Source organism: Megalobrama amblycephala, linkage group LG9, assembly GCF_018812025.1.
Source record: "Megalobrama amblycephala isolate DHTTF-2021 linkage group LG9, ASM1881202v1, whole genome shotgun sequence".
NCBI lineage: Eukaryota > Metazoa > Chordata > Actinopteri > Cypriniformes > Xenocyprididae > Megalobrama > Megalobrama amblycephala.
The window spans coordinates 32,568,034-32,595,897 of record NC_063052.1 but is presented as its reverse complement, the minus strand read 5'-3'; the positions used below and the strand labels follow the sequence as shown (position 1 = coordinate 32,595,897).

At 36.5% G+C, this 27,864-nt stretch overlaps 3 protein-coding genes across 5 annotated transcripts; all 3 read right to left on the bottom strand.

Annotated features, from left to right (window-relative positions):
* Positions 1–21: 21 nt before the first annotated feature.
* s100u (S100 calcium binding protein U) lies at positions 22–9,210 on the bottom strand. 2 transcript variants are annotated; one of them, XM_048202929.1, is made up of 3 exons: positions 9,051–9,210; positions 4,027–4,159; positions 22–1,139 (listed from the first exon to the last, which is right to left on the bottom strand). In XM_048202929.1, the coding sequence occupies exons 2-3, from the start codon at positions 4,144–4,146 to the stop codon at positions 741–743; spliced, it is 519 nt and encodes a 172-aa protein (XP_048058886.1). In that variant the 5' UTR covers positions 4,147–4,159; positions 9,051–9,210; the 3' UTR covers positions 22–740. The 2 variants fall into 2 exon arrangements, with proteins under 2 accessions (XP_048058886.1, XP_048058885.1); XM_048202928.1 differs by lacking the exon at positions 9,051–9,210 and adding an exon at positions 7,765–7,796.
* A 1,526-nt stretch (positions 9,211–10,736) lies between these two features.
* Positions 10,737–13,134, bottom strand: s100a11 (S100 calcium binding protein A11). 2 transcript variants are annotated; one of them, XM_048202933.1, is made up of 4 exons: positions 12,984–13,134; positions 12,321–12,476; positions 11,766–11,822; positions 10,737–11,007 (listed from the first exon to the last, which is right to left on the bottom strand). In XM_048202933.1, the coding sequence occupies exons 2-4, from the start codon at positions 12,447–12,449 to the stop codon at positions 10,879–10,881; spliced, it is 315 nt and encodes a 104-aa protein (XP_048058890.1). In that variant the 5' UTR covers positions 12,450–12,476; positions 12,984–13,134; the 3' UTR covers positions 10,737–10,878. The 2 variants fall into 2 exon arrangements, with proteins under 2 accessions (XP_048058890.1, XP_048058891.1); XM_048202934.1 differs by lacking the exon at positions 11,766–11,822 and having other exon boundaries at positions 12,984–13,133.
* Positions 13,135–14,059: 925 nt separating this feature from the next.
* Positions 14,060–23,917, bottom strand: pbxip1a (pre-B-cell leukemia homeobox interacting protein 1a). The gene is given in 12 exon segments (XM_048202927.1): positions 14,060–15,393; positions 15,395–16,176; positions 16,792–16,969; positions 17,127–17,189; positions 17,300–17,331; positions 18,445–18,468; positions 18,698–18,931; positions 19,571–20,192; positions 20,513–20,589; positions 20,898–20,982; positions 21,074–21,165; positions 23,559–23,917. Coding segments are annotated over 11 exon segments (2,334 nt in total). The 5' UTR covers positions 21,140–21,165; positions 23,559–23,917; the 3' UTR covers positions 14,060–15,222.
* Positions 23,918–27,864: the final 3,947 nt, after the last annotated feature.

Genomic DNA, 27,864 nt, shown 5'->3' with positions numbered 1-27,864 from the left:
AAAGCATGCCATAAAACTATGTTATTCAAAAGCAAATTTGTTTATTATCATGCAAACAAGGCCCAGAAATGTGAACAATAAAGTACGTGGGTTGCATAGTGTTCCCATGTGCGCCACAAACGCAAGTCCCACATTTGAATGGTGACGGAACATGTTAAATTCCTGCAGAAGGGCATTTCATCAAATAAAAGCAAGGTGAAAAAAAGTGCTATTTTTACACTTCTGCAACACTGGAAAATACATAGTACATTAACGACTAGCACCGGAGTCGACTGAGTAACCCTGTCATTAGAAAGTGGCACAAACAAAAAGTAAACATAATGGATATTTAATAATGCCTAAATTTAAGCATTTTTGCTATGAAACCGATGTCTGTTCTTCATTCACGGATGATTTGTGGAGATATTGGAGAGGGGACACAGTGGTTGCAGTACCCTTACAACAAATCTGGCTCAAACAAAAGGACTTAATGATTAGTTATTGCACCCCTTTGGCCATTTGTCACATTTGCGGCTGTCGACACACACACACTATTATTACAAAACGAATCACAGGCATGAACGAATTTGCATACAATCAGAAATTAGTATTATTAAGAAGGCTACACCTCTTTGCAGTAATAAAATTGGTAGTGTATTGGCCAGGTTTCAAATGTATGTATTAAAATATCACAATGAAAATGACGAATAAAACAAACACAGAAGCATTTGAGATGCGACAATCTCGACTTCCTTGAGCTCCTACGACGCTTCCTCTGTTTTGATCTTCTCTTCAGCTTTATTCTCATCAACTTTCGCTTCTTCCTGTTCCACATCTGTTTTTTTCTCTTCCTCTGGCTTCTGCTCTTCGGCCGCTGCCTTCTCGACCACTGGCTCTTCTTCTTTCTCCGCCTCCTTTGCTGCCTGTGGCTCTGCCTTGGGCTCTGCCTTGGGCTCTGCCTGTGCATTGGCTGCCGCCTCAGCCTGCGTCTCCTGGGTTGAACTCTCTGGTTGTGTTTCTTTTTCCAAACAACGCTGTTCGCTGACAGCCTGCGCCAGATAGCCAATCAGTTTCATATACTCCTGGAAGCTGACCTTCCCATCCTGGTTGTTGTCAAGCTGTTGACGCATGTTTTTAACTGCCTCATTGTCCTCTGAGCCCTAAACACAGAGTTCCTCAGATGTTAATCACTAATGAAACAGGTTTGCAGCTTGTATTGACTATCATTTCACATTTGAAATGGATTCAACTGCTCATGGTGATACAACATGTTATATGAAATAGGTTCTAAAAACTTTCTGTAAAAATGTAGAATGGTTTTTCCTCATGAAAAAACTTGGTTTTTAGCATGTTGCTATGTGTTTACAAGTCTGGTATTCTGTTTAGTTTTTGTTAATGGGAATTGGGGGGGGGGGGGGGGGGTTCACTAGTTTGATTCGAATTTGAATCACCCAAAGTGCAATTGTACGACACGTTGAAGTGCTGCCCATGAGGCTATCAGCTCCGACAATTTTTTTTTTAAGTCGGCATGAAACTGAAGTTGCGGTAGTCTTTTCTTCTCTATTGTGATGTAAACTGCACAGCCAGAAAAAAAAGTCACTGTTTTAAAGGGGCTCTATGTAAGTTTTTGACTGTACTAAAGCATAAAAATACCATAATATGTTTGCAGATATTTATTAAAAATGCATAATTCACACACTCGTTTCTCTGAAAACCTTTGCTACAGCCAGTTATTTTACTTTGAAATTTGTGTTCCGTGTCAGAATTTCTGTTTTTGTTTCCGCCTGTGCAAGACCGCATGTTGCTAATTTACCCAATAGTATTTCTCTACCCTGGGTTGCCAGTTGCAGCCATGGAAGCCAGTGAACAAACTTAGTCAGAGAGATTGCAGATTCTACCCGACCTAAAAAGCCTCAGCATCTATCTTAAAATCTCTATAAATGGGAGCATATTAAAACGCGATTTCAACTCATCATAAATCAATAAATCAACTAATTATTTTACAGTGTGTAAATCACCTCGCCTTCCAATGGCGCTCCAGTCACGTGTCTTCAAACTGGCAACCCGCGAGAGCGTCCATCCTGAGGAGGAGGGGGCGGGGCTAACAATATTTTGAATTTGAACTGCAGTACCCATTTCAACCACTAGCTGTCATTCTTACATAGAGCCCCTTCAAAGGATTAGTTCATCCAAAAATTAAAATTCTGTCATTTATTATTCACCCTCATGTTGTTCCAAACGTGTAAGACTTTCATTCATCTTCAGAACACAAATAAAGATCTTTTTGATTAAATCTGGGAGTTTTCTGTCCCTCCATTGACAGCTACATGACTACCACTTTGACGCTTCAAAAAGTTCATAAAGAGATCGTAAAACTAATCCATATGATTTTAGCGGTTTAGTCCAAATATGCACAGGCTTTTATTCACATATAAACACTGATCAGTGAACCTAAACAGAAGCTCAACCGAAACTTCTTGATGCGCGAGGTTCTCGCACGCGTCAAGCAAACTAGCTTGAGCTTCCATTACACAACTGATGTGTGATTTAAATGTTTATATGTAAATAAAAGTCTAAATTCAGTCTGTTCATCATATACAGCGATCGAGTCTCTTTAGACAATCATTTGGACTAAACCACTCAATACATATGGATTAGTTTTACGATCTCTTTATGACATTTTTGAAGCATCAAAGTTGTAGGTATGTCTATGGAGGGACAGAAAGCTCTCCGATTTTTTCAAAAAGATCTTCATTTGTGTTCTGAAGATGAATGAAAGTCTTACGGGTTTTGAATGACATGAGGGTGAGTAATTAATGACAGACATTTTCATTTTTGGGCGAACCAACCCTTTAAATAGGTATGACTGGATCATTATTGCAGTGATTATTATGTTTAGCATGTTATATATTTGGCAACAGTTCTTTACAAGATGTTGACCAAAAATGGATGCACCTCTTGATGGAAATAAATGTTGTGATGTTATTTCCATCAAGTGGTGCATCAATTTTTGGTCAAGATCTTGTATTGACAATGCAAGAGGTGAGCACTCTGTAAAGTCTCCTCCAGCACATCCCAAAGATTTTCAATGAATTTAAGGTCTGGACTCAGAGGTCCCAGTTCATGTGTGAAAATGATTCTTCATGTTCTCTCCCAACCATTCTTTCACAGTTTGAGCCTGATGAATCTTGGTTTTGACATCCTGGAATATGGCCATGATACATCTTCCTACATGGTTGTTTAAGACATGAAAAGCTACACACTCCATCAATTAGGGTTAAAAGAACTGTTGCCAAAAATATATAACATGCTAGAATCCTTTTTTTTTCTTTGTTTTGAACAAGAAAAAAACGTAGGATAGGACTTGGTTTTGTCTATTGGGATTGATTGGAAGGTTGGATGGCTGTGGTTTGCTATCTCATGTGAGTGACTGATTGCCGCCAAAAACACTTCATTAGAGAAGAGAAGAGGTGCAACTACAAGAGGGAGGGGAAGCAATTTTGATCAATTTTGATCAAAGTTTACGAGGTATGTGCACAGATAAATAATTTATAATAAACTGCAATATTCCATAAAAAAAAAAAAATAAGAATTGTCAATTTTGATTTTGTGGTGACTTGAAATATATTAATCTACAGGGTTTTTTTTACTCGTTTATGGTCTGCCAGGCAAAATGATTGTTTAGAAGATTAATAGTCCACTTCTCCACAACAAGCTGCACAATTTGAGGAATCATTCATGTCCGTAGCGCAGTGCAAGATGAACGAGCACCACAAAAAGTTTTCCTCTGTAATTTAATGTGGCACCGGAGCAAATAACACAGCAGCATTCTTCATGGCAAATGACTATTTGGACACAAGTTTGTGGTTTCTGCTCAGCTCATCAAAGTCCAGATAATAAGAAACTGCTGAAAAAAGAAATAAACCAGGGCCAACCTGTAGCCATGGAAAAAACGAGTGTACTGAAAGACAAATATGGTAACTGAATGATGGCTGAATATCAAATTAAGTTTTGCTAGATCTAACAAAACTAAATGCAGCTTCTAACCGTCACAATGTTCTTCAGCTGATTCTTCACAAGGCTCTGGAACTCCTTCCCTCCGAGGTTTTCCTTGCCCTTAGATGACTTCAGGTAGACACCCACCACGGTTTTAATTGCTGCCTCCATCTTTGCTTTCTCTCTACAACAAGATGAAAAGAACATTTAGTAGACAGCTGACATTAAGGATGCATGGATATTAAAATTATGGCTGATAGGTGATGAATGACCAAAACAATTATATACTATTTTGTTTAAATAAATTAAAAATAAAATAAAATACTAAGAACTAAAAATCAATAATTGTAAGTGCTACAAGTGAATTTAGGCATCACAGCATTATAATGTACAGTATAAAAAGGGAATATATAACTTTTTAGATTTGCTGAAGATTACCATTCAAAAAATAAGTATGATTTTTTTATTGTTTTTGAATAAACAATTCATCAATTCTGCATTTATTTGATCAGTAAAAACAGTAATATTGCGAAATAATATTACAATTTTAAATAACCATTTTCTATTTAAATATATTTTAAAATGTAATTTATTCCTATGATGCAAAGCTGAATTTTCAGCATCATTATTTCAGTCTTCAGTGTCACACGATCCTTCAAAAATCATTCTAATATGAAATTTGCTGCTCAAGAAACATAGATTATTATTCAATATTAATCAACAATTAGGCTTCCTAATATTTTTGTGGAAACTTACTTTATTTCAGGATTCTTGGATTAATAGAAAGTTCAAAAGAACTGCATTTATTTGAAGCAGAAATCTTTTGTAACATTATAAATTTATTTACAGTAATATTTGATCAATGTAATGCACCCTTGCTAAAGTTACATGAGCTTTAATCTGAGGGAAATTTCCATGCATAAATAAATACATAAATAATCGTTTGTTTTATCATTTGCCAGGTGAAAAATCATGTCTGATTTAAGTTTAATACTTTACACAAACCCTAACCCTAAGAAGAAGTGGGGTCATTTGTGGTTGGTGACAAGCTCCTTAACATGTTAGAGCCAACTCTCTACCTGAAAGTGTACTAGGGTGTGGAGAATGGAAATCTTGAGGGTTAGAAGTGACAGTCAATTGCAGATAAGGGAAGAGAGAAGAAAGAGGCAAGTCGCCAGTGGCTGTCCTGATCTTTGATAGGTCATCTGATCTACTGATGACCAAACCGCACAGCGGCTTCATGTTTCTCAAGGGATTACCAACAGCTCAAGCATCCCTTCTTTCTTCACTCACTCTTTTTTTTTCTTTTTTCTGTAGTTTGTTCCTCTTGCTCTCCACACCTTTTTCAATATAAAGAATTTAGTCCTGCTTTTCCCTTTCTTTGACCAGCATTGCTTCTCTTTTCTCAGGTATAAGATTTCATGCGGGCACACGTTCACTCTCTCTTGCATTCCACTAGACAATTTTTTATTACTGACTGGTCAAAGTTTCGAAGAAAATACCAATAGCCAATCAGCTTGCCTCAATGAAGGGATGGCATTACTCAGCTTCTTTGATGAGGTGCAGACAGTCATAACTCAGCTATGTTCGGCATGAAAATGCGGCGATCAGATTTTAAGGTAATTTCCGAAAACCTCTATTAAAGTGTGATTAATATATGCACACTGTAAAAAATTATTTTCATGATTTGACATTTTTTCTTTTGTCAAATCAACTTCAGTAATTAATGTGGTTCAGATAACATAATATTTTGAGTTTGTATTGACTAAACCAATCAATCAATTTCAATGAACTCAAAATTTTAAGGCAGCCAGGAAACTTACTTTTGTAAGTTAAACCAACTATTCTTTTTTACAGTGCAGCGGCAACAAGTATAAAGACATCCATAGCAGTGTTGTTTTTGTTAGGTAAAACTATTAAAAACATTTTTTACTAATTCAAATAAAACTGAAATAAAATTAAATATAGGCCTAAATATTACATGAAACACTGAAACTTACACAAAAATGAAAAATGTTGCCTTGGCAACTAACTAAAATAAATAAGTTTAAATATTAAAATTACTAAAACTGAAATAAAAGCTATATATAAATACTTAACAAAAATAAAATTAAAATGAATGAATGAAAATATAAAAATAAAAGCTAATTTTAAATATTAATCAATATTATAATAGTAGGTAGGGTAGTCAACTTCCTCTAAAAGTTCCAATAATGTAAAATGTTTCTGTTATAAGAGCAGCAGAATGAATTAAATGAACCAATGTTTTCTAGTCTACGTTCAAAAATGGTACATTTCATTGATAAAATCTTGAGCTATAGACAACCCGAGTGTCCCACAGAGAAATAGAAAGCACAACTTTGAGGGTTTGTCATCTTTTGAATTCCAATCATTGCTCTTTACGCAAGTCATTCAGACTTAATCAGAAAGTTACGGCTTGCTTGTTAAGATGAGGATTGGAACCATATTATTTGCATATAACTGTACAAAACACAGTGACATCCAGCGGTCAGCAAAGAAGCCCTTCGGGTTGTTATTGCAGGTCAAAATCTGTGTAGGTGTGCTTGTCATCCGAGACGGTTTCTAATACCGCCAAATTAGCTGACGCACAAACACACAGAGTTTCCTCTTATCAGCAGTAATAACCACATCGGCAGGTAGTAAGCAATTAAGAAACATGACCATTAGCCTAATTTAATGAGCGAGAGAGAGAGAAGGAGATACAGAGATGACGCAGTACGCATATTAAAGTTTCTGGTTTCATAGGCCGTTTGAAAGTGAGAAGGACTCTTTTACACTACCGTCAGGTGGAATGGTGCAGGAAATAGTTTTCTACTTCATTGGCACACAGACACTCAGCTAATGATGTCACAACGCAGCAATAAACTATATTATACTTCCTATTGGCTGTCGAATATTAACCCTACATACTCGTACAGTGTCTTAAAACAAAGAGTACATCTCAAAATCTAGCAAGCTGCCTTTCTAGACCTCATTTATGGGCATCACAGACATGTTTTGAATTCCACTGATGCCCTAAAATGATGTCTATGATAACATGCACTCTTCAAAATAAAGGTTCTTTACCGGCATTAGTGGTTCCATGAAGAACCTTTAAAATCAATAGAAACTTTTCATTACGCAAAATGTTCTTTACAGTGGAAAAAGGTTCTTTAGATTTTTAAAATGTTCTTTACACTAAGACTGTTCACTGAAATGCTCCGTATATTTTGCATGCTACAAAAGTGTCTGCTACTAGGCGATAAAATGTCCATATACTATATTTAAACTTAATATTACAGAATACAAATTTAAACATATGAAAAATATTAGTTTATGCATTCTTTAACCAAAAAGGCAAATGTAAACGATGTTTAGGCACTATTGTTTTGTTTTGTTTTACCTGATTTGACCCTGAAAATTGACTTTTGTTGGCGTAATCTAATGAACTAATATTTCTGACTACAATAAAACCAGTTTAAGTCATAAAAAGATTAGCCTAATTTCAAAAGAACAAGATAAGCGACTTTCTCTGGCTGTGTTTCAAAACCTAATGAGCTGCCTACCTAGACAGCATTCTCATAAAGAGGCCTAAACTCACAGTTTAGTGCACAAGCACCTGTTTACACAGAAAGCAGCATCCTAACTTAAATGGAACTTATGAGTCACAACCCCTACTGTACAGTCAGCCCTTATCCACACTACAAACAATGTCTACATGCACCCTAGATCAAAAGGCCGTTGCTCTGTTGAAGTCAATGCTGTGTTGTTGTCACAACTCGAACACACCTTCTCTCCACAATCATATTTCTAGTGACTATAGGCACCGTTCACCGATCCTATTGACTCCTTCAACCCTCGGTCTCAACCCTATCCAGTGCCAGTCGTGAAGTCGTGTGAATTATTGACGCTTTTGGCCCCTGACCTGGCAATTCCGTGCGCGCTACCCAAGACAGTCTCGAGCTTTAACCCAAAACTCTCTCAGACAGACAGACAGCACGTGGATGGTTAATAATAAGTAATGAAGAGAGATCTTCCATTACTTAAGTGTCTCTCCAAAACAGACATGACCTTTTACTGTTCCTGGACGAAATGAATAAATAAATCCGTGCAAACAACCTCATAAAAAGGACAATGGGACGCAGACGTATGCAGTTTAACACTCGTGCACTCTACCGTTTCTCTCCAATGCGCAAAAGAGATTGAAAGGTTTGCGTTTCCAAACGGGCGAACGTGATCCGCGCGCGCTCTATCACAGTAACGACAATACCCGCCGCTCGCGTGCGCCATTAAAAATTCACACAGGAACAACTTTACCAGTGTATAAAAACTCGTGGGGAACAATCTTGAGGTAGTTCTTATTTTCTACAAACTGAAATCACTCGAGGATAAAACAGCTTTTGGTCAAACGCTTCTCTTTTCTGTTGAGTCAGACTTGGACTTGATTTACTGTTGGCATTGAAGTTTCAAAATGTCATAATCTATAGGCTAAATATTAATATGACTACAATAACATTATAAATATACTTTAAATATTAATTATACACGTGTATTTATCTTTATATAGTTATAAAGTAGACCTACTTTTTATTTATATTCGAGTTTCTTTTTACATTTTTATTTAAATTATTTATTTACAATAACGTCACCTTCACAATAATCTTAAAATAGCCTATTATATTCAATTTTAAATAAGCCTAAATGCAAAATAACGTAAACTTCTCAATAACCTTAAAATATTATATTAATTTTAATAGCTATACGTTCAAAACACCATGTAATAGGCTACAGCACTAACATATAAACTACATGTAATTGTTGTCGTGTGCACTCTTAATAAAAACGCCGTGAATTACAACGCTTCAAACCACAGAAGTTCTGTAAATTTGTACAAATTCGCATTGGCTGTGTGTGAAAACAGCAGATGTTTTCAGATTCAGCTGGCTGAGGATGGTCGGAGGGTGTTTCTAAAACGTGGCGTTGACACTGTATAAAAACTCGTATAAGTTCAAAACTCAACGTTTTGTGTTTAAATGAGTCGGTAATGCGAAAGAAACGAATTTAGGAGCACTTACCCTAAAATGGGGACAGCGAGGATTGACAGTTCGCAGTAGCTGCAGTAAAACCTCTTTTTTTCTTTTCCTTTTCTTCCCTACCTCAAAAAAAAAAAAAAAAAAAAAAAAAACTTGTCAGACTCGAACCGCTGCCGAATCTCTTCCGTGATTTTTTTCGTAAACGTTTTTTTTTGCCCCTGACTGACAAATGAAAGGGCGTGTACCTGGAGGAAGGCAACTAGGGGACGAACTTAGTTGGCTGTTTTAAACAAGACATTTGAGTTTTGAGATGATTCAAGGGCTACATTTGACACTTTTAATGTTGTCTACCGCTGAATGCAGCTAGTTTCACACTAGAAATCCCTGGGAATCATGGCAGAGGACGGTGAGTTTTGTCTGGAGCTTCAGTGGGAAGTACAAAAACGTTAACCCTTACCTGCACAATGTTTGCACTAGTGTCAGAAATTAACCTCGAGGCAAAACGCACCATTGTTTTATCTTTTACAACGTCTTATAAAGCCTCTAAAAACATAAGTGGTTTCTAGCTGTTAGATAAAATAAATAATTTCCTGTAAACTGGATCAAAATCCTCCATAATGGAAGATAGTAAAGAGCTGTGTAGATTTCTTAGTTTTCTAAATAAACAGCATTGAATGTTTTGTGATATATTACAGGCCTACATTTTGAATTATTCTTATTTAATTTATTTATTCAATAAAAGAAGCCTATGTGTCATAAATAAATGACACTCTGCATGTTTATATATATGCTTAGAAAATAAAGGTAAAAACTGTTCCAGGGGGCGAATATTTGCCTGTAATATATTTTTAAAAAGTACATTTCTGACACTGGTATGCACCATACACAGAGACTACAAAGTGCTTTATTTTTAAACGCCGCAGGAATTAATATCGTCCGGACTCTTGTTAACTAGAATGCATTGTATTGAGATAAATCTTTAGACAGCATTTAACAGGCCTCAGGGAAGAAATATAGTGAATCATATCCCAATGCCCACACTTCACTACGATTATCTTTGTTTACAAGAGGCACCGCCTATGTAAAGTGGTTTGTACTGACTGCTGTCACTTTGTGTGGACTATGGCCATGCCTTATAGTCACACCTGACCTCACATCTTTTTGATTATGCTACAAAGTTCACTTTAGACTTTTGAGTCACTTTCGAAGACAAATCGTCTATTGTGAATGTTCAGGAAGATTTAAAATCTCATCCCCCCCTGCTGCCACTTTATCCAACCAATTGGACTAAGGTTTAAAATCTTGACGCATCTCTGAAGGCAGGTTTGTTTTGACAGCCGATGTTCTTCAGGCAATTTAAATGTTCAGAATTTGTGTATTCAGTTTAGCCCAGTAGCACTTGCAAATAAGATCTAAATCTCCCTTATTATTCAGAAGAAACCAACGCCCTTTCCTCAAGCCACACCTGTAAGCAAGTCAACTGTCGGCACCTGCTTTATATTGTGTTGGAGACTGAATGTGTCAATAAGGACATAATCGTAACTGACTGTGACTGTCTGGAAGATCTAAACTAAACCGCTCTGCAATAAGATAGTTGAGGGCCTCAGGGTGGTGTTGGGTTACCATAAAATGATGCTATTAAATCAGATGCGCTACACAAAGGAATGGGAGAAAATGAGCAGAGAATCTTATATGACACAGTCAATAAAGAGGCAAGGCAAGATTACCTTGAGAATAAAACAAAGCTTTCTTTTATTTGCCGTCACCTGGGACAATCATTAACAGCACTGCCCATGTTATAATTACATCAGAAAGTCACAAGGTAAAATTAAAGTGATTTGGATGACATTCAGAAACATTTCTTCACTGGCTAAAAGCCGCCATGTTGGTTTGCCACCTTGCCAATAAGCTGCCAGAACTCCAGGAAGGTCAGCTCTCCGTCGTTATTAGCATCCAATGAACTCATGAGCTGATCAATGGTGGCTGGGTCAGAGGCATTCTGTGAGAGGAGAGACAAAAGGGACAGTTGCAATGATAGTGTCTCCATCTAGTGATCGTCACTGGTACTGCGCATTCTTTTCTGCTGACCTATTAGTGTGTGGGGGGGAGTTCCTGTTCTGGATGGGCCAAACAGAAAATGCTCTGATGTGGCATTTTTCCATTGTCTCTTGTATAGTTTAGATGTAAACATGCTGAAAGCAGCCGGTTTGTTTTTATGCGCACTAGCAGTATAAGGTCTTTCTATAACTTTAGAGTTTTTTGGAGGCAGGATTTGTGTGATTTCCTCTACAAAATCACAAACATGTGACTCACAAGGAATTCTTTAGAGGACTGGGATGTGGTTAACTAATAACTCGCACCAGACCTCTAAAATGGTGCTCGTATACTTTCTGGTTCGTTCTTCTCGCAACATAGAATGCTAAACACTATAAGGCTTTCATTCATCATTTATTCATTAAATATTCACTAAATATTGTTATTAAAGGTCACAGAATAAAACACATATATATATAATTATATATAAATAATTAATTTTATAGTAAAATTCAAAATGCTGTACACTGGTATCACTGAGATAGTTATATTTTTATTAATAGATTGAATTAGTTTTTATTTATATATTTTTAATTTTAATTTTTGATAACGTTTTAGTAATTTTGTTGTGCTTTTGTCATTATTATTAAGTTCTTTTTTTAATATGTCATTCATTTTTAATTGTAGCTGTAAGTTAAAAAAAATAATAGTTCTTTGCAGCACCTTAGATTCAGCAGACGTGCCTCTTCTTATTAAAAACCATTTTGAGTTGGTTTTATTCTGTGGAGATTTAAAAAAAAAAGTTCTTGATGTTACATGATTGGTTTTTAAGATCAATGTACTGCTTCCTTGTTCTTACTAAGAGCTAAATGGTTTCCAATTAACTTTATATTTAAAGCGATAGTTCACCCAAAAAAGAAAAATTCTGTGATCATTTACTCACCCTCAAGTTGTTACAAGCCTGTATGAATGTCTTTCTTCTGCTGAACACAAAAGAAGACATTTTGAAGAATGTCAGTAACCAAACAGTTGATGGACCCCATTGACTTCCATAGAATGTCTATGGAAGTCAATAGGGACCATCAACATCAAAATATCTTCTTTTGTGTTCAACAAAAGAAAGAAATTCATACAGGTTTGGAACAACTTTAGGGTGAGTAAATGATGACAAATTTTTCATTTTTTGGCAAACTATCAAGTGTAGACCTGAATTGAGGAATATAAATATGAAGTGTACTGACCATTTGTTATACTTTAATAATAACTCTAAAGGCTTACCTTTATGAAGTTGGGTAACTGGGATGTTACCAAGCTCTGAAACTCTTCCTTGCTCAAAGTGTTTGCAGAGCCATCCTTCCCGGCATAAGTCTTGAACTGGGCGACGAGCACGTTAATGGCAGATTCCATGATTTTGGGAGTAGGATGGTTAGGTGGCTGGAGATTAGAAAGGAATTGACAGGTTAGTCCTTTCTAATGGGCAGTTCTGGTCTGTGACTTACAATAACCTAATTTAAAGTTAAAACATAATAATAATAATAAACATAAATCAAGACAAAATATATTGCAATCAGTTAAAACGAATTTTGCTTATTTTTTTATAGGGAAAATTCTGTCATCACTTCTTCACCCTCATGTTGTTCTAAACCTGTGTGACTATTACAGGTGAATATATCATAAGGAGATATTTAGCAAAATGTCCAAGCTTCTTTTTTTCTTACAAAGTGGATGGTGATACACCACTTTAATTTCCTTGAAAAAAGGGCAGCTTGAACATTCTACTAGGCCTTTTGAGTCTCAGTAAGTAAATGATGAAATGAGTAAATGATGAAATGATGTTCATCTTTGGGTGCCCCTTAACCAATTAAGGGCAAAAAGGTATATCTAGTGCACACTAAAAGTGATTTAATAAAAATATATACAACAGAAGTATCACAGGCTTACCTGAGCTGAGGAATGATGTTCTGTCTGGAATGATGTGTAAATGACCACCTCTCACCTTATATTCTCTTCATCTGACCGCCAAACTCAGCGGAAAACCAAAATCACGCCCACTGCTCCATTCCACAAGTCAGTATGTTCTTATCTCCTGCTTAAATGTTTCCATAGCAAAGTATTTTAGACTCTTTCACACACACACACACACACAAAAGTTTATTTCACTATATTAGCAAAGACATTGCATAGACTTCCATTGATTTTATATCAGATAAATGGTATTTTCTATTGCCCAACCCCTACCCCTAAACACAACCCTTACAGAAACATGTGCAAAACACTAGATTTAAATAAAAACGTGTTTGGGCCAATTTATAAGCTATTTTAACTATTGAGAACCAGTATGTTGTAATGATATTTTACTATATAAGTGAGGACATTTGGCCTTCAGAAGTATAGGTAAACCTGTACACACACACACACACACACACACACAAACACACACTGGGTTTCCATGTTTTCCATGGTTTCCAAGGACATTTCATCCTCACAACATTGGGTTTACCAGGACCACACACACACACTTATAGAAATCCAGAATATGGCATTTATCTGACAGATGAAAAGCAAACACCCCGCATTGTGGTTTATAGTACTGAGAAAATGTACTATTTTTATTTGTTTCTGATTATTTCAAAGCATGACCTAACATGTCAGTTGATTACTCTACACCTTCCTATCAGGTTTCCTAAATGTTGTCAATCCAAACATCTGTCATCAGGGAAACTTCATCTGATAACTCCATCTAGACTTACTCAGCATCAACGAACATGCTGGAACAAATACAAAGACCTCATTAATACCTACAGATCAGTTTTAGAGGTCAATACTGAATGTGCTTATATGCAGAATATTAAACGAAAAAGGTGAATTTAATAAAGTTAAGTTTAAATTTTGGTTTTTAAAGGTAAAAATACAAATGAGACCAGAAATCCTTGAGGAATCACCTATTTCTGATTTGTCAGTTGTAAATAAGCAATAAAATGAACAATGCAATCCCTCAATAAAGAAGAATCCTCATGGCAATGGAACATCATTTTAATAATCATCAAAAATTGTTTATATTGATACATTGTGACATTTGGTCTTGTATTACCTTTCCTTTTAAATGGTACTAAATGTTCTTTCATATTAAATATCACTGTGCCATATGATAACTTACCTTAAATTATCAGTTCCATTAAATAACTTTTTTTTTTCTTTCATATTTACAAATTGGAGAAGAAAAGGCATGAAATTATATGGCATTCATCCCAGAAGAGTGCAACAAAACAATAACAGCTATAATTAAATGATCTTGATGATTCATTACAATGGCTGTTTTCCTAAGATAGAAAGAGGATATAAATAAATGTCCACATCACCACAGTGCAAACAAATCCATTATTGAAACTCTCTCTGTTTCCATTTCGTTAGTGTGGTTTTGGGCTGACCATTCAGTACCAGCATTCTTTGCTCACTAGTAAAGGCACATAAGCTAACATATCAAATTCAAAGAAGAAGGGAAAAAACATTCAAAAATTTTTGTTTTATCATTTACATTAAGTGTGAGCAGAACTTGAGTTGGGGTAGAAACCGAAAAACCGAAAGCTTACAATGACCTCTAAATCCTCTGGCGAAAACAAAACTTAAAAAGAAACCAGTTTGACTCCAGCTTAGTAAGCAAAATCAGGGGTAGGTGTGAAGAAACCAGGATTTTAATAATTAAAAACAAAAATTAAAAAATCCTAAATAACTAAATACCTGTTTTTAAGTAAATTCTAGGGGCTCAGGTAACTAAAAAGGGACATTCATTTCCAATCTCATTGCACTTTCCCAGTTTAGTGTTAATTTCGTTCACAACTCCATATGTACTTGGTGATTGATCTATCAAGTAAAGCACTTTCATTCATGTGCCAACACTTAATGCTTAAGATTCTTTACACAGCAAGCAAGAGTCAAAGGGTTTGGCGTTGAAGAACAAGACTAACGGAGGTAGCTTACAACAAAACACCCAACGCACAGGTGGGACTTCACTAATGACAAGACTCCAAAGGGAGAAACTCCTCACACACAATGCATTAAACTACATCTACAGTCCGTAAAGACCGGGGAAAGTAACAGCTAAGATTGTTTCTTTTTGTTTTCATTCACTTAGTGTTTTTTCCATTCGTTCAAACCGAGTTTCTGGGGTGGGCAGCACCAATTACGCCAAAGGGGCGGCGAACTTTAACAGTGCCTCTTTCTCGAACTCCTCCATCTCATCTTCAAGGGAATCGCTGTCATTCTCATGCTGCTTATCTTCTAAACCATCTGCCAGGTCTTCCAGGATATCCGCGACGTCCTCGGCAAACTCGCTGAAGAGCATTCTGTCGTGAAGCGAAAACGCCGCCGTTGAAGAACTGGGCAGTGAGGCGGCTGAGAGACTCCTTGCTTTCCTGAGGAACTCCCTCTAGTTTGCTTAGGTAGATCTCAAGAAGGTCCTGAAACTCTACAAGCTTCACGGGAACAAGCCCCTCGGCGTCAGCGCAGTTGGATACGCCATGGCAGCCGTCGGCAGGATGTCGGTTCCTCCTGAGCTTCTCCTCTTGGTGTTTCCAGAAGTCTACCTGCTCCTTTTGGTGATGATGATGGTGGTGGTGGTGGTGTTGATGATGCTTGGAAGTTTTGGCCTCCCAAGGTCTTTCCTTCTGTCTTTTTTCCCTCTCCTGCCTTCTCTCATCCTTCTTGTGGTCCCACTCTTCTTTGTACTTCTTGAGATGGTCCTTTCTTTTGTCCTTACCATGCTTCCACTCTTTCCCGCTCCCCGCTTCTTCCTTCTTCCAGCGACTGTCATGTTCTTTCTTTCTGCCCCATTCCTTCTTTTCTCCTTTGTGCTCCTGGTGTTTCCTCTTCCAGTCTTCCCGCTTGCCCAGCTGGTCCACCTGTTTCGAGAGTCTCTTCTGCATCTCTACCAAGCTCTCCCTCAAACCCTGCTTGTTCCAGCCCTGTTTTTTCATTCCCTCCAACCTCTTCCGGCTCTCCTCCAAAAGAGCTTTCTGCCGCTTGAGTTCCTCTTTCTTATCCCAGGGTTTCTCAGTTCCTTCTGGACTAGACTCAGCAGTGGAAGGCGGAGACCCAGAGTCGGGTGTTGTTCCATGTTGTGGAAGATCTTCTTCAACTGAAGGAGAGAAAAAACAGATAGAAGAATACACTGAAGACTTTGCAAACTTTGAACTGCGAGAGTTTTACACTTTCTTGATAAGTTGAATCCCGCTCGCTGCCATTATAAAGCTTGGATGCATCAGGATGTTTATTAATATTTCTCCGATTGTGTTCATCAGAAAGAAGAAAGTCATATACACCTAGGATGGCTTGAGGGCAAGTAAAGCTTGGAATAATTTTCATTTAAAGGTGAACTAATCCTTTAATTAGTTATAGAGCACCTTTTGATGGAAATAAATGTTGTGATTTCCATTACGAGGTCCATCAATTTTTGGTCTAGAACTTGTATTGACAATGCAAGAGTCAAACACTCTGTAAAGTCTACTCCAGCACATCCCAAAGACTTTCAAAGAATTTTAGGTCTGGACTATCTTGCTGAATTTTGAACGGTAGTATAATAGCTAACAAAAAAGCCAACAACCTCATTCTCATCTTGGTAAAGTAAAAGAGGTCTTTTGGCTGTTAAATTTATAAGTAGATTCAGAGCCCTTTTCATAATATGCTAATTTGAATGTTGGGTTTTACAATTCAAATACTATGCATGTGCCATTCCCACTCTGTCTCATCATACCTGTAAGCTTTGTGAGCTCAGCAACTCGTGCTCTTAGCGTCTGTAGTTCGTCTTTTAAACCAGGCAGTTCAGACAGTTGTTCTTTCAATTTAGTGTTCTCATTTTCCAGCACTCCTTTCTCAGTGCTATGCATATCTGTTGCCATTTTCAGAGCCCGGTCCAACTCCTGTTTCTGTGACTGATCATGAAAAAGACAAAGAAAGAACATATCCTAAGTTCAAAATTTAAAATCACCTGGTATATTCTATGGACAGTGCATTAAGCCCTCTTAGTAGAAAAATGCACTTGCATACAAAAAAAAAAAAACCCTCTTTGAGGGTAGAGAGGGAACTAACCTCAATCTGAGCCTCCAAAATATTTATTTGTTTATTCTCTTGAGCAAGTTTATCAAGATGTTCCTGGGAAAAGGTACAAATCATCAAAGAACGCCACAGGTGAAATTAACTTGTACATGCTTGCAAATAATCAAAGAACACAGCAAAGACAGAAAATAAAGCAATGCACCAACCTGGTCACTTAATTCTGAACCATCAAAATCATCTGCAGGAGAGAAAATGGATTTGTAATGTTTGTTGAAAATTGCATAGATAAGGTGAAGTGAATTATAAAACTGTTAGTGTCAAAAACTCAAATGATAAAAGTCAGTGTAGTTAATGCAACAGCAGTCACACAATTTTGGAGTTAGATTGTCTTTCATATATATATATATATATATATATATATATATATATATATATATAAATAATATAAATGTTGTTCTCTTGAACTTTCTAGTCATCAAAGAATCCTTAATATATATATCACACTTTCCACAATAATATTAAGCAGCACGACTGTTTTCAACATTGATAAAAAATTATTTCTAAAGGATTATGTGACACTGAAGACTGGAGTAATGGCTGCTGAAAATTCAGCTTTACCATCACAGGAATACATTTTTATAATATATTAAAATACAAACTGTTGTTTGAAATTATAATAATATTTCACAATATAACTGTTTTTACTGTATTTTTCATTTAATAAATGTAGCTTTGGTGAGTAGAAGAGGCTGCTTTCAAAAACATGAAAAAAAATGTTACCGACCCCAAAATTTTGTATAGTAGACGTGTTTTCAAATTCTACAGTTTACACAAAAACCTAATTAAGAATTACCTTTTGATTTACTAACCCTGGCAATCTCTATGTAAAACTTCATGTCAGCAGAATCTCAGCATTATGCCATTTCAGGGCAAGACAGCCACTAAAGTATTACAAAGGCAAAGTGTGTAATTTCTTCCCAAAAGTGGCACCAAATTGTGATATGTTTATTTGAGTGGCCTGAACAATAGCGTACGTTTGAGGAGCTACTTGTTTGTCCGAGCGATTGAAGAGTGTTTGGCAAAAGGTGTCACTAGTGGCACAGAAATTATACACTTCAACTTTAAAAGGCAAGTGTAATAAGCTGCTTGGTAAAGCAGTGCATCCTGGGTGATAATATAGGCTGATGATAGAGGCTGCCCTCAGGTAAATGTTCCTTTTTTTTTTAACTGATTTGTTGAAGTTTGAATATGTTATGGGAACAAACTCTACCATTAGCACTATAGAGGGCAACTCCTATCCACAGCTCAAACATAAGCATATACTGCCACCTAGCTCAAACTATGAACCTACCATCAGACTGGTCAACCACATAACCTGGAGGCATAACAATGAATGCAACCAATGAAAATGGGATTTTAATGGTCTTACGTTATCATATAATGTGGTGTGTATTCATAACCATTGGCTAAATATGAATCACTCAATGGTTATGCACAACCAATGTTATGTGTGATGTCATATGTTAACCGCTTTGTAGGAACAATTATAAAATGTGGTTTAAATGTGTGACTTAAGAGTTGCATCACTTTAACACAACACTCACTGGAGAAAAAGAAGGATCCAACACAGAGCAGGACAAATGCGCCTATTATCAGCTGATTCAAAGAGAAACTTCGTTTCTCCTCTTTCCTCACTGGCAGATTGAACTCCTCCTCTTCCTCTTCCTCTTCCTCCTCGTCAGAGCTTCGCTTCAACACTATGGTGGGTTGCACATGTCTGAACCTCAGACCATCATCATCTGCTGAGGTGCCCGCTGGAAGTTCAGCGCCAAGAGATTCTAAATGATACAGAAGAAAATAAGGAGAAATATGGTAAATGTGGGTAGAAATTGAACTATTTTTGCTCCACCATTTTAATATAACATATTAAACATTTAAATATAACATATTAAAACTCTAACATCTACTCAAACTCAGCACAATTCATTATTCAAATACATAATGCTTTAATAATGATAATTAAATAATTATAATTAAGAAAAACAATACAGACTAAATATTTTGAATATATAAATTAATAATATACTAAGTATATATATATATATATATATATATATATATATTACATGTAGTCTATATATATTTATATGTAATACATATAGTCTATTTCACACACACACACACACACACACACAATATATACATATATACATACATACATATATATATATATATATATATATATATATATATATATATATATATATATATATATATATATATATATATATATATATATATATATATATATATACACACATTATGAAACAAAAAAATATTTATATACTAATTAAACTATTATACTAGTATTATATTATATGTATATATTTATTATTAATAAGTAAGTAAATATCATGAAAAAGAAAGGAAAAACAGAGCTGAAAAGAGTTTTTGAAAAACATTTTTGAATATCATACCTGGTTCTCTGATCACATCCGGGAATTTCTCTGGCAGCTCTATTTCCTCTTTCTCAAAAGTAGGCTCCTCCTCAGTCTCAACCGAACCAATGGTTTCTGGATAAGGACTGTCAGGGGTGGGGCTTTCTGCTGTGGAACCAAAGCCTGTATCAGCCTCAGAGGGCGGGGCCAGGGGCGGGGTTTCAGGAGTGGGATGTACATCAGCATGAATATCAAGCACAGGGAATGCAGAAGATTCACTGGTCTTAGGGGCGGGGCTTATGTCTGCGGTAATGTCAGAGACATCCGGTGAGGAGCTTATTTCTCTGAATGGTTCGGGAGTGGAGGTGATTTTGGGATCTGGTACCGGGGCGGGGCTTTCTTGGACTGGAACATGTTGGCCGGGGAAGATATCAGTTACGTCCTCTTCAGTGGGTTCGTCAAGGACCGTCTCCTCTGAAAACTGGAAGGCTGATTCTGTAGTGATGCTGAAGGGAACAGCGCCTAGAAGGTCACTGTCAGGGGGAGAACTGGTGATAGTGTCATGGATGACAGGAGCATGGATCTCAGGATCAAGCTCAACATCGGCATGACCGGATGCAGCCATTTCCTCAAAGAAATCCGGGGATGTTTCCTGGCAAATCTGGATATTGGACAACATACAACTGTAAATGTTTTGGGAAGGGACAGTCAGTTTGACATCAAGTTTCAAGAATAAGGAACCTTTATTTTAGTGTAGTGTTTTCAGATTTTTTTGGGACATGTATGAATACATGGGTATTGGCTACACTATCTGAACAAACAAATCGGACTTCATCAATGGCAAAATGGCAGTCAAAATTAAGAGACTGTCAGGTTTGTGCAAAGTGTGAACAAAGTGTGCAAAACAAATACTGTGAAGACAGGCATAGAGAAAGGTAACTGAACGTCCTGCGTTGTACATACCAGTGGCGATGCACTGACCTGGTGACCCTCCTCTGACAAAACGCTCTCCTCCAGTGGAATGTCAGGGTCATGTGACCTCACCTCCAAAGAGCTTCCTGAAATAAACACCGTTTCACATTACATAAGAACAGTTAATATAGTTCATAAGAACAGCATCTATTTGAAATAGAAATAGATTTTTTTTGTAACAATATAAAAGTCTTTACTATCTCTTTTGATTCATTTAATGTGTCCTTGCTGAATAAAAATATTAATTTTGTTTAAAAAAAATCTGACCACAAACTTTTGAATAATTGTGTAAACAAAATTATATATTATCTGTTCCAATCCCCAACCTTAACTTCAAATACTGATATTTGCTACTACTTAAAAAGTAGCATTAACCAACAATTAGGTTTATAACCTGCTATTTCCTCTGAAAGACTGGGTGCATCCCCAATACTTTCCGTCCCATCGTCTACTGGTGCTGCAGGATCTGCGGCAGCCTCCTGAAATCAAAACACACATTACTACACATGATTCATTCATAAAAAAGACAATATCACTGACACAAGCATTTTGACAATGTGGTTTGCAAACCTCAGGGGAGAGAAGAGTCCAGCTGTTACTGGATGACCCGGTGCTGCCGGTGCTGTTATCAGACATGGCCCTCTTGTGGCTCTGCACAGCACCTACATAATGAAGATACCACATGCAGATTAGGTTAATACCAGTGTCTACTGTTCTGCACAGACCATCATATTCAGCAAAATGAGTGCTAGCATACACTAATGTTGTCTTGTTAAGTATGCACTGTTTTCATAATTCTAGCAATGCTCAGCAGACAGTACTGTACTACATTTTGATCTTTGGCTGAAATATGTAACACGCCGATTCTTAAAACATGGAATAAACACCCTATAAATTTGCCATTAGTTAAAAATAGCAAGATTGGATTGAAATTAATCAGATATAATCACTTAAAAGTGCAATATGTAAGATTTCTGTCCGCTAGAGGCCTATTCAAAACAAAGGTGTAACTTGATGACGCCAAGTTTGAGCGCAGAATCTCGGGACATGTGGTCTTCACATCACAGCCGGTGGAAACAATCGGGATAGGACTCGGGAACAAATCATGTTCATGGATGCGATTATTAACGTTACTGTAGTATGAAGCAGAACAGGACAGAGTGTTGTGGGAGCTGAACGAGGCCGCTGGAGCGGAAATAAAAGTTCTGGAGCAGCGAACTTTTATTATGCCGCAGTCGCCGCTTTCGCTTTTCCGGTCATGAGTATGAGGTAACACAGCTCTGTTTATCATATTAGATACATTTGAGAGTGTTGAAAATGATGTTATAACATTACTCTGTGCGTTTGCTTGGCGGCGGCTGTGAGACACTTGTTTGAGACACACTGCAGTAAGATTTTTAGATTATCATATTAAATGCTGGATGGCCTGTGTTGATAAATGGCATGCAATTAATTTTAAAACGTATTGTATGATAGGGAAAATTCTGTATTACTGTTAGTAAAAATAAAGCTGCATCTGATTATGCTATGTTAGCTACTTGACAGAATAGTGTTTTTCTCTGAGGCATGGTAAAGCATGGTACTCGCAAAAAAAAAAATCAAGAAAATTAGATTTAAACAATAAGACTAAATGTGTTGAGCTATAAATCCACAATTAGTTTTCTGTCTATAAATATATCAAAACAGTTGTTCCCTTGTCTATTAAAACATGAAATATATTAAAGATTCTTTGGTGTTTCCATGGTTTTTACAAAATAAAACCGGAAACCGAGGGTAACGTGGATATGACGCAATTGACAGGCGACGTCCCAGAGCCTTGGTTAAAATTGCAATTTTCTTACGATCTACAAATAGTTGCAAACATTTGGGATATTTTAAGTACTCAAGTGAACAAAATATATAACACTGGCCTATTGGTTTTTGGATATTTTACTGAAAAAAGCTTACATATTGCACCTTTAACACAAAAATGCCATATATTACATATATATGACAACACTGTTAGATTTGTTTGTGACAACATTTATAATGTATATAAATCAGCCAGACAACAAAAATCACATTTTAAGTAATAGTGCTTATATTTTATGTTTTTACACAATCATAGTATGTCAACTCACACAAATTGTGAGAAAATTCATAGAGAATTTAAAATAATTTAAATGAGTCCAATTAGTTGCAAGCAATATTTGACACAAAATGGTTACTAATGGTTATTTTAAAATGTGTGATATGCAAAATATTATTTATTTAGTCAGCATAGTAAGATTTTCTGACAGTGGTGACAATTCAGTAGATGTATCTGAAAATCTGGAGCTGTAGTCTCAGTTAATTAATTCATTCAATTGAATGCTAGATGTCAATATTTAGATCACATATTTGACACATTGTGTTTGTATACAGTGTTGACACATACTGAGTGACAGGCAGGCAATTGAGAAAATGGAGGAATCTTTCACCAACAGAAAATACAGATAAATACATATAAATATGAGCAAATTTATAGAAAATGTCATGCATAAACATATTTTTGAACAGATTTATATAAAATATAATTCATAAACCTATATTTTAGCCGTTTTCAGCATGTTTTGTTGCATTCCTCAAGAATCAGTAAACACACGTATTATATAACCCACACTGACAGACAGTATATCTCATTTTATTCAATTAGAGAGAACCAATGCAGGCAACAGGACAACGATTACAGCAATTACATAACAACAGCCACACACAGAAGCCACAAACAATACACAAGAGACTGCTGCAGTCTATGAAGCCACCCTCAAATATGACCAAAAATGGTCAGACGGCCTCATTGCATTCCTGGCCTATTGTTTATCGCGTTTAGATGGATATTAGATTCGGTAACGCGCTGTCATAATGGTGATGCACAGCGTAGGTTGCGTATTTACATTGTGTACGGTGGCCAATTCAGCCTTCTGCAACACTACACGCCGTGCTGAATGAAGACAACCCTCTTCCGCATAAAATAAGGATTCTAACGACACCATAACAGATTATATACACGGATGCTCTTATATTAAATGCTTACCGTGCTCAAAACGGCCTCAGTCGAGTTGCGTACGCGTTATTCCGTCCGTAATCGTTTAATTTCTTCACACGCACGATCCGTCTCGCGAACTTCGCAACTTCGGGAATCCCGAGTTTGCGTTTCTCTCCAATGGGACTCCAATACCGATCCGCTCAATCACTAAACAGCCAATGGGAATAAAGCGTCGTGTCGCGTAGACAGACAGCTCATTTCAGCTGTGACTGACAAACGCAGGTGAAAGTGACAATCTAAACGTGAAGTGCTCTCTTATCATTGACTTGAGGAGAAGTAAAGACCGTCCCAACAACATGCATGAACTCTCTATATATAGGGACAAGACATGTTCCCCTCCAGCAGTGTACTGACACGTCTACAGAACAAGAGCTAAATCTGTTGGGACTTCCCAAATGCCTGTCTGCTACAGCTGGACTGGCCTAAATAAACATTGCTCTTGTGTTGCAACATGCTCTTTTGTAATTAACACATACTGAGCTAAAGCAAAACAACTGACTAAGCCTAATGGTGGCTTTATACAAAAGTGCTGTTTAATATAAAAGGAAGAACAACAAACTACATTATTTGTATATATGTTGCATGTTGAAGGGATAGTGTATAGTCAGAAAGCCATTTATAATTTAAAATCACCATGACATCAAAATAGACAACTTTTTATTTTTAATTTTTTTTTTAATGGAATATTTTTTTTATTTTATTTAATTCCCTCCCTCTTGAAACAATATTTCTTCTCTGATGAAATGTTACTACTTTTTTCTTGGGCTGCATTTAACTAAAATCACTTTAAAGGTGCCCTAGAACTTTTTTTAAAAAGATGTAATATAAGTCTAAGGTGTCCCCTGAATGTGTCTGTGAAGTTTCAGCTCAAAATACCCCATAGATTTTTTTTAATTCATTTTTTTAACTGCCTATTTTGGGGCATAATTAGAAATGAGCCGATTCAGGGTGTGTGGCCCTTTAAATCCCATGCTCCACGCCCCAAGAGCTTGCGCTTGCCTTAAACAACATAAAAAAGTTCAAACAGCTAATATAACCCTCAAAATGGATCTTTACAAAGTGTTCGTCATGCAGCATGTCTAATCGCGTAAAAGTACAGTGTTTATTTTGATGGTTACATTGATTCTGAATAAATTTGAGGCTTTAATCCGTGGCTAACGGCTAATGCTACACTGTTGGAGAGATTTATAAAGAATGAAGTTGTGTTTATGCATTATACTGACTGCAAGTGTTTAAAAATGAAAATAGCGACGGCTCTTGTCTCCGTGAATACAGTAAGAAATGATGGTAACTTTAACCACATTTAACAGTACATTAGCAACATGCTAACGAAACATTTAGAAAGACAGTTTACTATCACTAAAAATATCATGTTATCATGAATCATGTCAGTTATTATTGCTCCATCTGCCATTTTTTGCTATTGTCCTTGCTTGCTTACCTAGTCTGTTGATTCAGCTGTGCACAGATCCAGACGTTAATACTGGCTGCCCTTGTCTAATGCCTTTCATAATGTTGGGAACATGGGCTGGCATATGCAAATATTGGGGGCGTACACCCCGACTGTTACATAACAGTCGGTGTTATGTTGAGATTTGCCTGTTCTTCTGAGGTCTTTTAAACAAATGAGATTTATATAAGAAGGAGGAAACAATGGAGTTTGAGACTCACTGTATGTCATTTCCATGTACTGAACTCTTGTTATTTAACTACGCCGAGGTAAATTAAATTTTTGAATCTAGGGCACCTTTAAGGCAAGTCATTTTTCTTGCCGGCCTTCTTTGTAACACTTTTTGGGCAGCTATTTCAGTCAAGTACAGCATTCATCTCGCTGAATGGGAAAACATTAAATTCTCCAAAGCACCAATGAAATATGACAACAACTATCTTATAAATTTGTTTCTAAACACTCAAATCATGACAAAAAAACCAGATTTTTTTAGGCTGGAGCATCCAATTCACGTGCAGTCATAAGCGCGTCTCAGAACACTGACTTGCTGAATTCGGAGCTGCATACTAGCATACTATTTCTGCCATAGATAGATATGGTAAAAGTAGTATGAGTAGTATATAGTATGCGGTTCTGAATTCAGCAACTGTTTCTATAGCAAACAAAGCTTTTAATAGCTCTATGTTATTTAGAAGGTGGGACTTATTCCGTGCACCTTCTTTTTATACCTAAAACATATAATATATCTTTATAGTAGTATGAGAGTAGTATGCCTTGTTCATTTCACTTGGATATATGTTACAATAGAGGAAAAAAATCATAACTTCTGTTTCATGCCAACTTTGAAAGCTTGAAAAATAGTCTGTTAGGCCTACAATGTGCAACAGAGTATTACTGAAGTCCACAATTGATAACTGAGATGCAAAATGTGACAATTGCATTCATACAAAATGAGAAAACGAGAGAGCACAAGTCTGCGGTGTAATACTTAGTGATGGGAAAAACAAAACTTTTTGAAACTCTTAATAATTTAGAGCAGAGTTTTGTTTCAACTTGCCTCAACACACCTGTCTGGAAGTTTCTAATATGCCAAATTAGACCTTGATTAGCTGGTTCATCCAGGTGTGTTTAATTGGGGTTGGAGCTAAACTCTGCAGGACAGTGGCCCTCTAGGACCAAGTTTGGACACCCCTGATTTAAAGCAAAATTTACCGTTTCAAAGCGCTCAAACACCACAGGCTGGCGAAACCTGCTGATCAAGATGCTGATGAAAATGTAAATAAAATTAAAATTCAACCCAAATATGTATTGCCACTTTCCTAAAGCAAATGCAAATGTTTTCATGTAAGTGTAATGTATTAAATTTAATCTGTAATTAATTAAATACCATTAAATATGAAGGTTCTGTAAACTGTGTGTTTTTAATTATTAATGTACTGCTTGTTTTGGTGTATTATTAGGCAGGACTTGGCAAACTAGATCAGTTAGAAGAAATTAAATATCATTCACCTTTTTGTAGAGTATCCACACACTGGCATCAGTGAACCATTCAAATTTTGAAATGTTTTGAAACCAAAAAAGTATTACGTGACTTGGCGAGTTTGAAACAAGCTCCGAACCACTAATTTGAAACAAAAGATTCGTAAATGTTTCAAAGCTTCATTAAGCACTGTTTCAAAAATTGCTATCACTATATGAAAATCAGGAAAGTACTGTAGCGCCAGTTTCAGTCGCCCAAATGAGTGGACTGATATACAGTGTTGTCATTGACAATGGTAAAAATGAGTAAATATCTAACCGCTGGATGCCACAAAAAGTATTCTCGTCGCTTCATAACATTAAGGTTGAACCGCTGCAGTCACATCGACTTTTTTAACGATGTATTTACTACCTTTTTGGACCTTGAAAGTGATGGTTAAATTGCTGGCATATACCTCTTGGATTTCATCAAAAATATCTTAATTTGTGTTCTGAAGATGAACAAAGGTCTTGCTGATTTGGAACGACATGAGGGAGAGTAATTAATGACAGAATCACACATTTTTGGGTGAACTAACCCTTTAATTTGTAATTCTGTGTGGGCAGTTGTGGCCTAATGGTTAGAGAGTTAGATTATCTCAGTACCGTCAGGAAATGTAGGTGGAGGAAGTGAATGAACAGCACTCTCTTTCAATTTCATTTCCTTGAGCAGACCCATTTGCTCCTGGTGCTGCAGCAAAAATGGCTGCCATACTGCTCTGGGGGTGTGTGCACTTGGGTGGGCGAGTATGGGACAAATTAGTTTGGTTGAAATTAATTGGAAAATTAACTAATGAAATTATGAGCAAAAGTTAACAGCGTTTGTTTGCAGAGCAGATATCACGTGGTTGATATTTTGTTAATTTAATGAAATTTGTGTACCTTAAGTATCCAAATATTTTTTGGGTCCACTGTATATTGTCAATAGCATTTTATATTGTATTGAGCATTTTGCACTGTATATTGCATTGTGTCTGCATCAGCAACATTCAACCAGGCCTCTTCAGACAGCAGTGCCCCTTTTAACATGTGGTGAGCATAAGACTTGCAGAATGTATACTGCCATTATAGAGGGAACTTTTTCAGTGCCTGCAACTGGATCTCTGAGGAACCACAGAGCGATGAGTAATCACTGCAGCTCAGACATTTCAAGTGCTTTGTACCATTTTTGTGCATACTTTCATTGAACTTTCCAGAGCTCTTGCCAGCTTTATATTTCAATCTTTCTCATTTGACAGCAAAGACCAGCTTGTTATAAACCATGCAGAAGGAGATGGTAGACATATGATCACCCTTGAGACTTTAGCTCAGCACTAATTATCATCA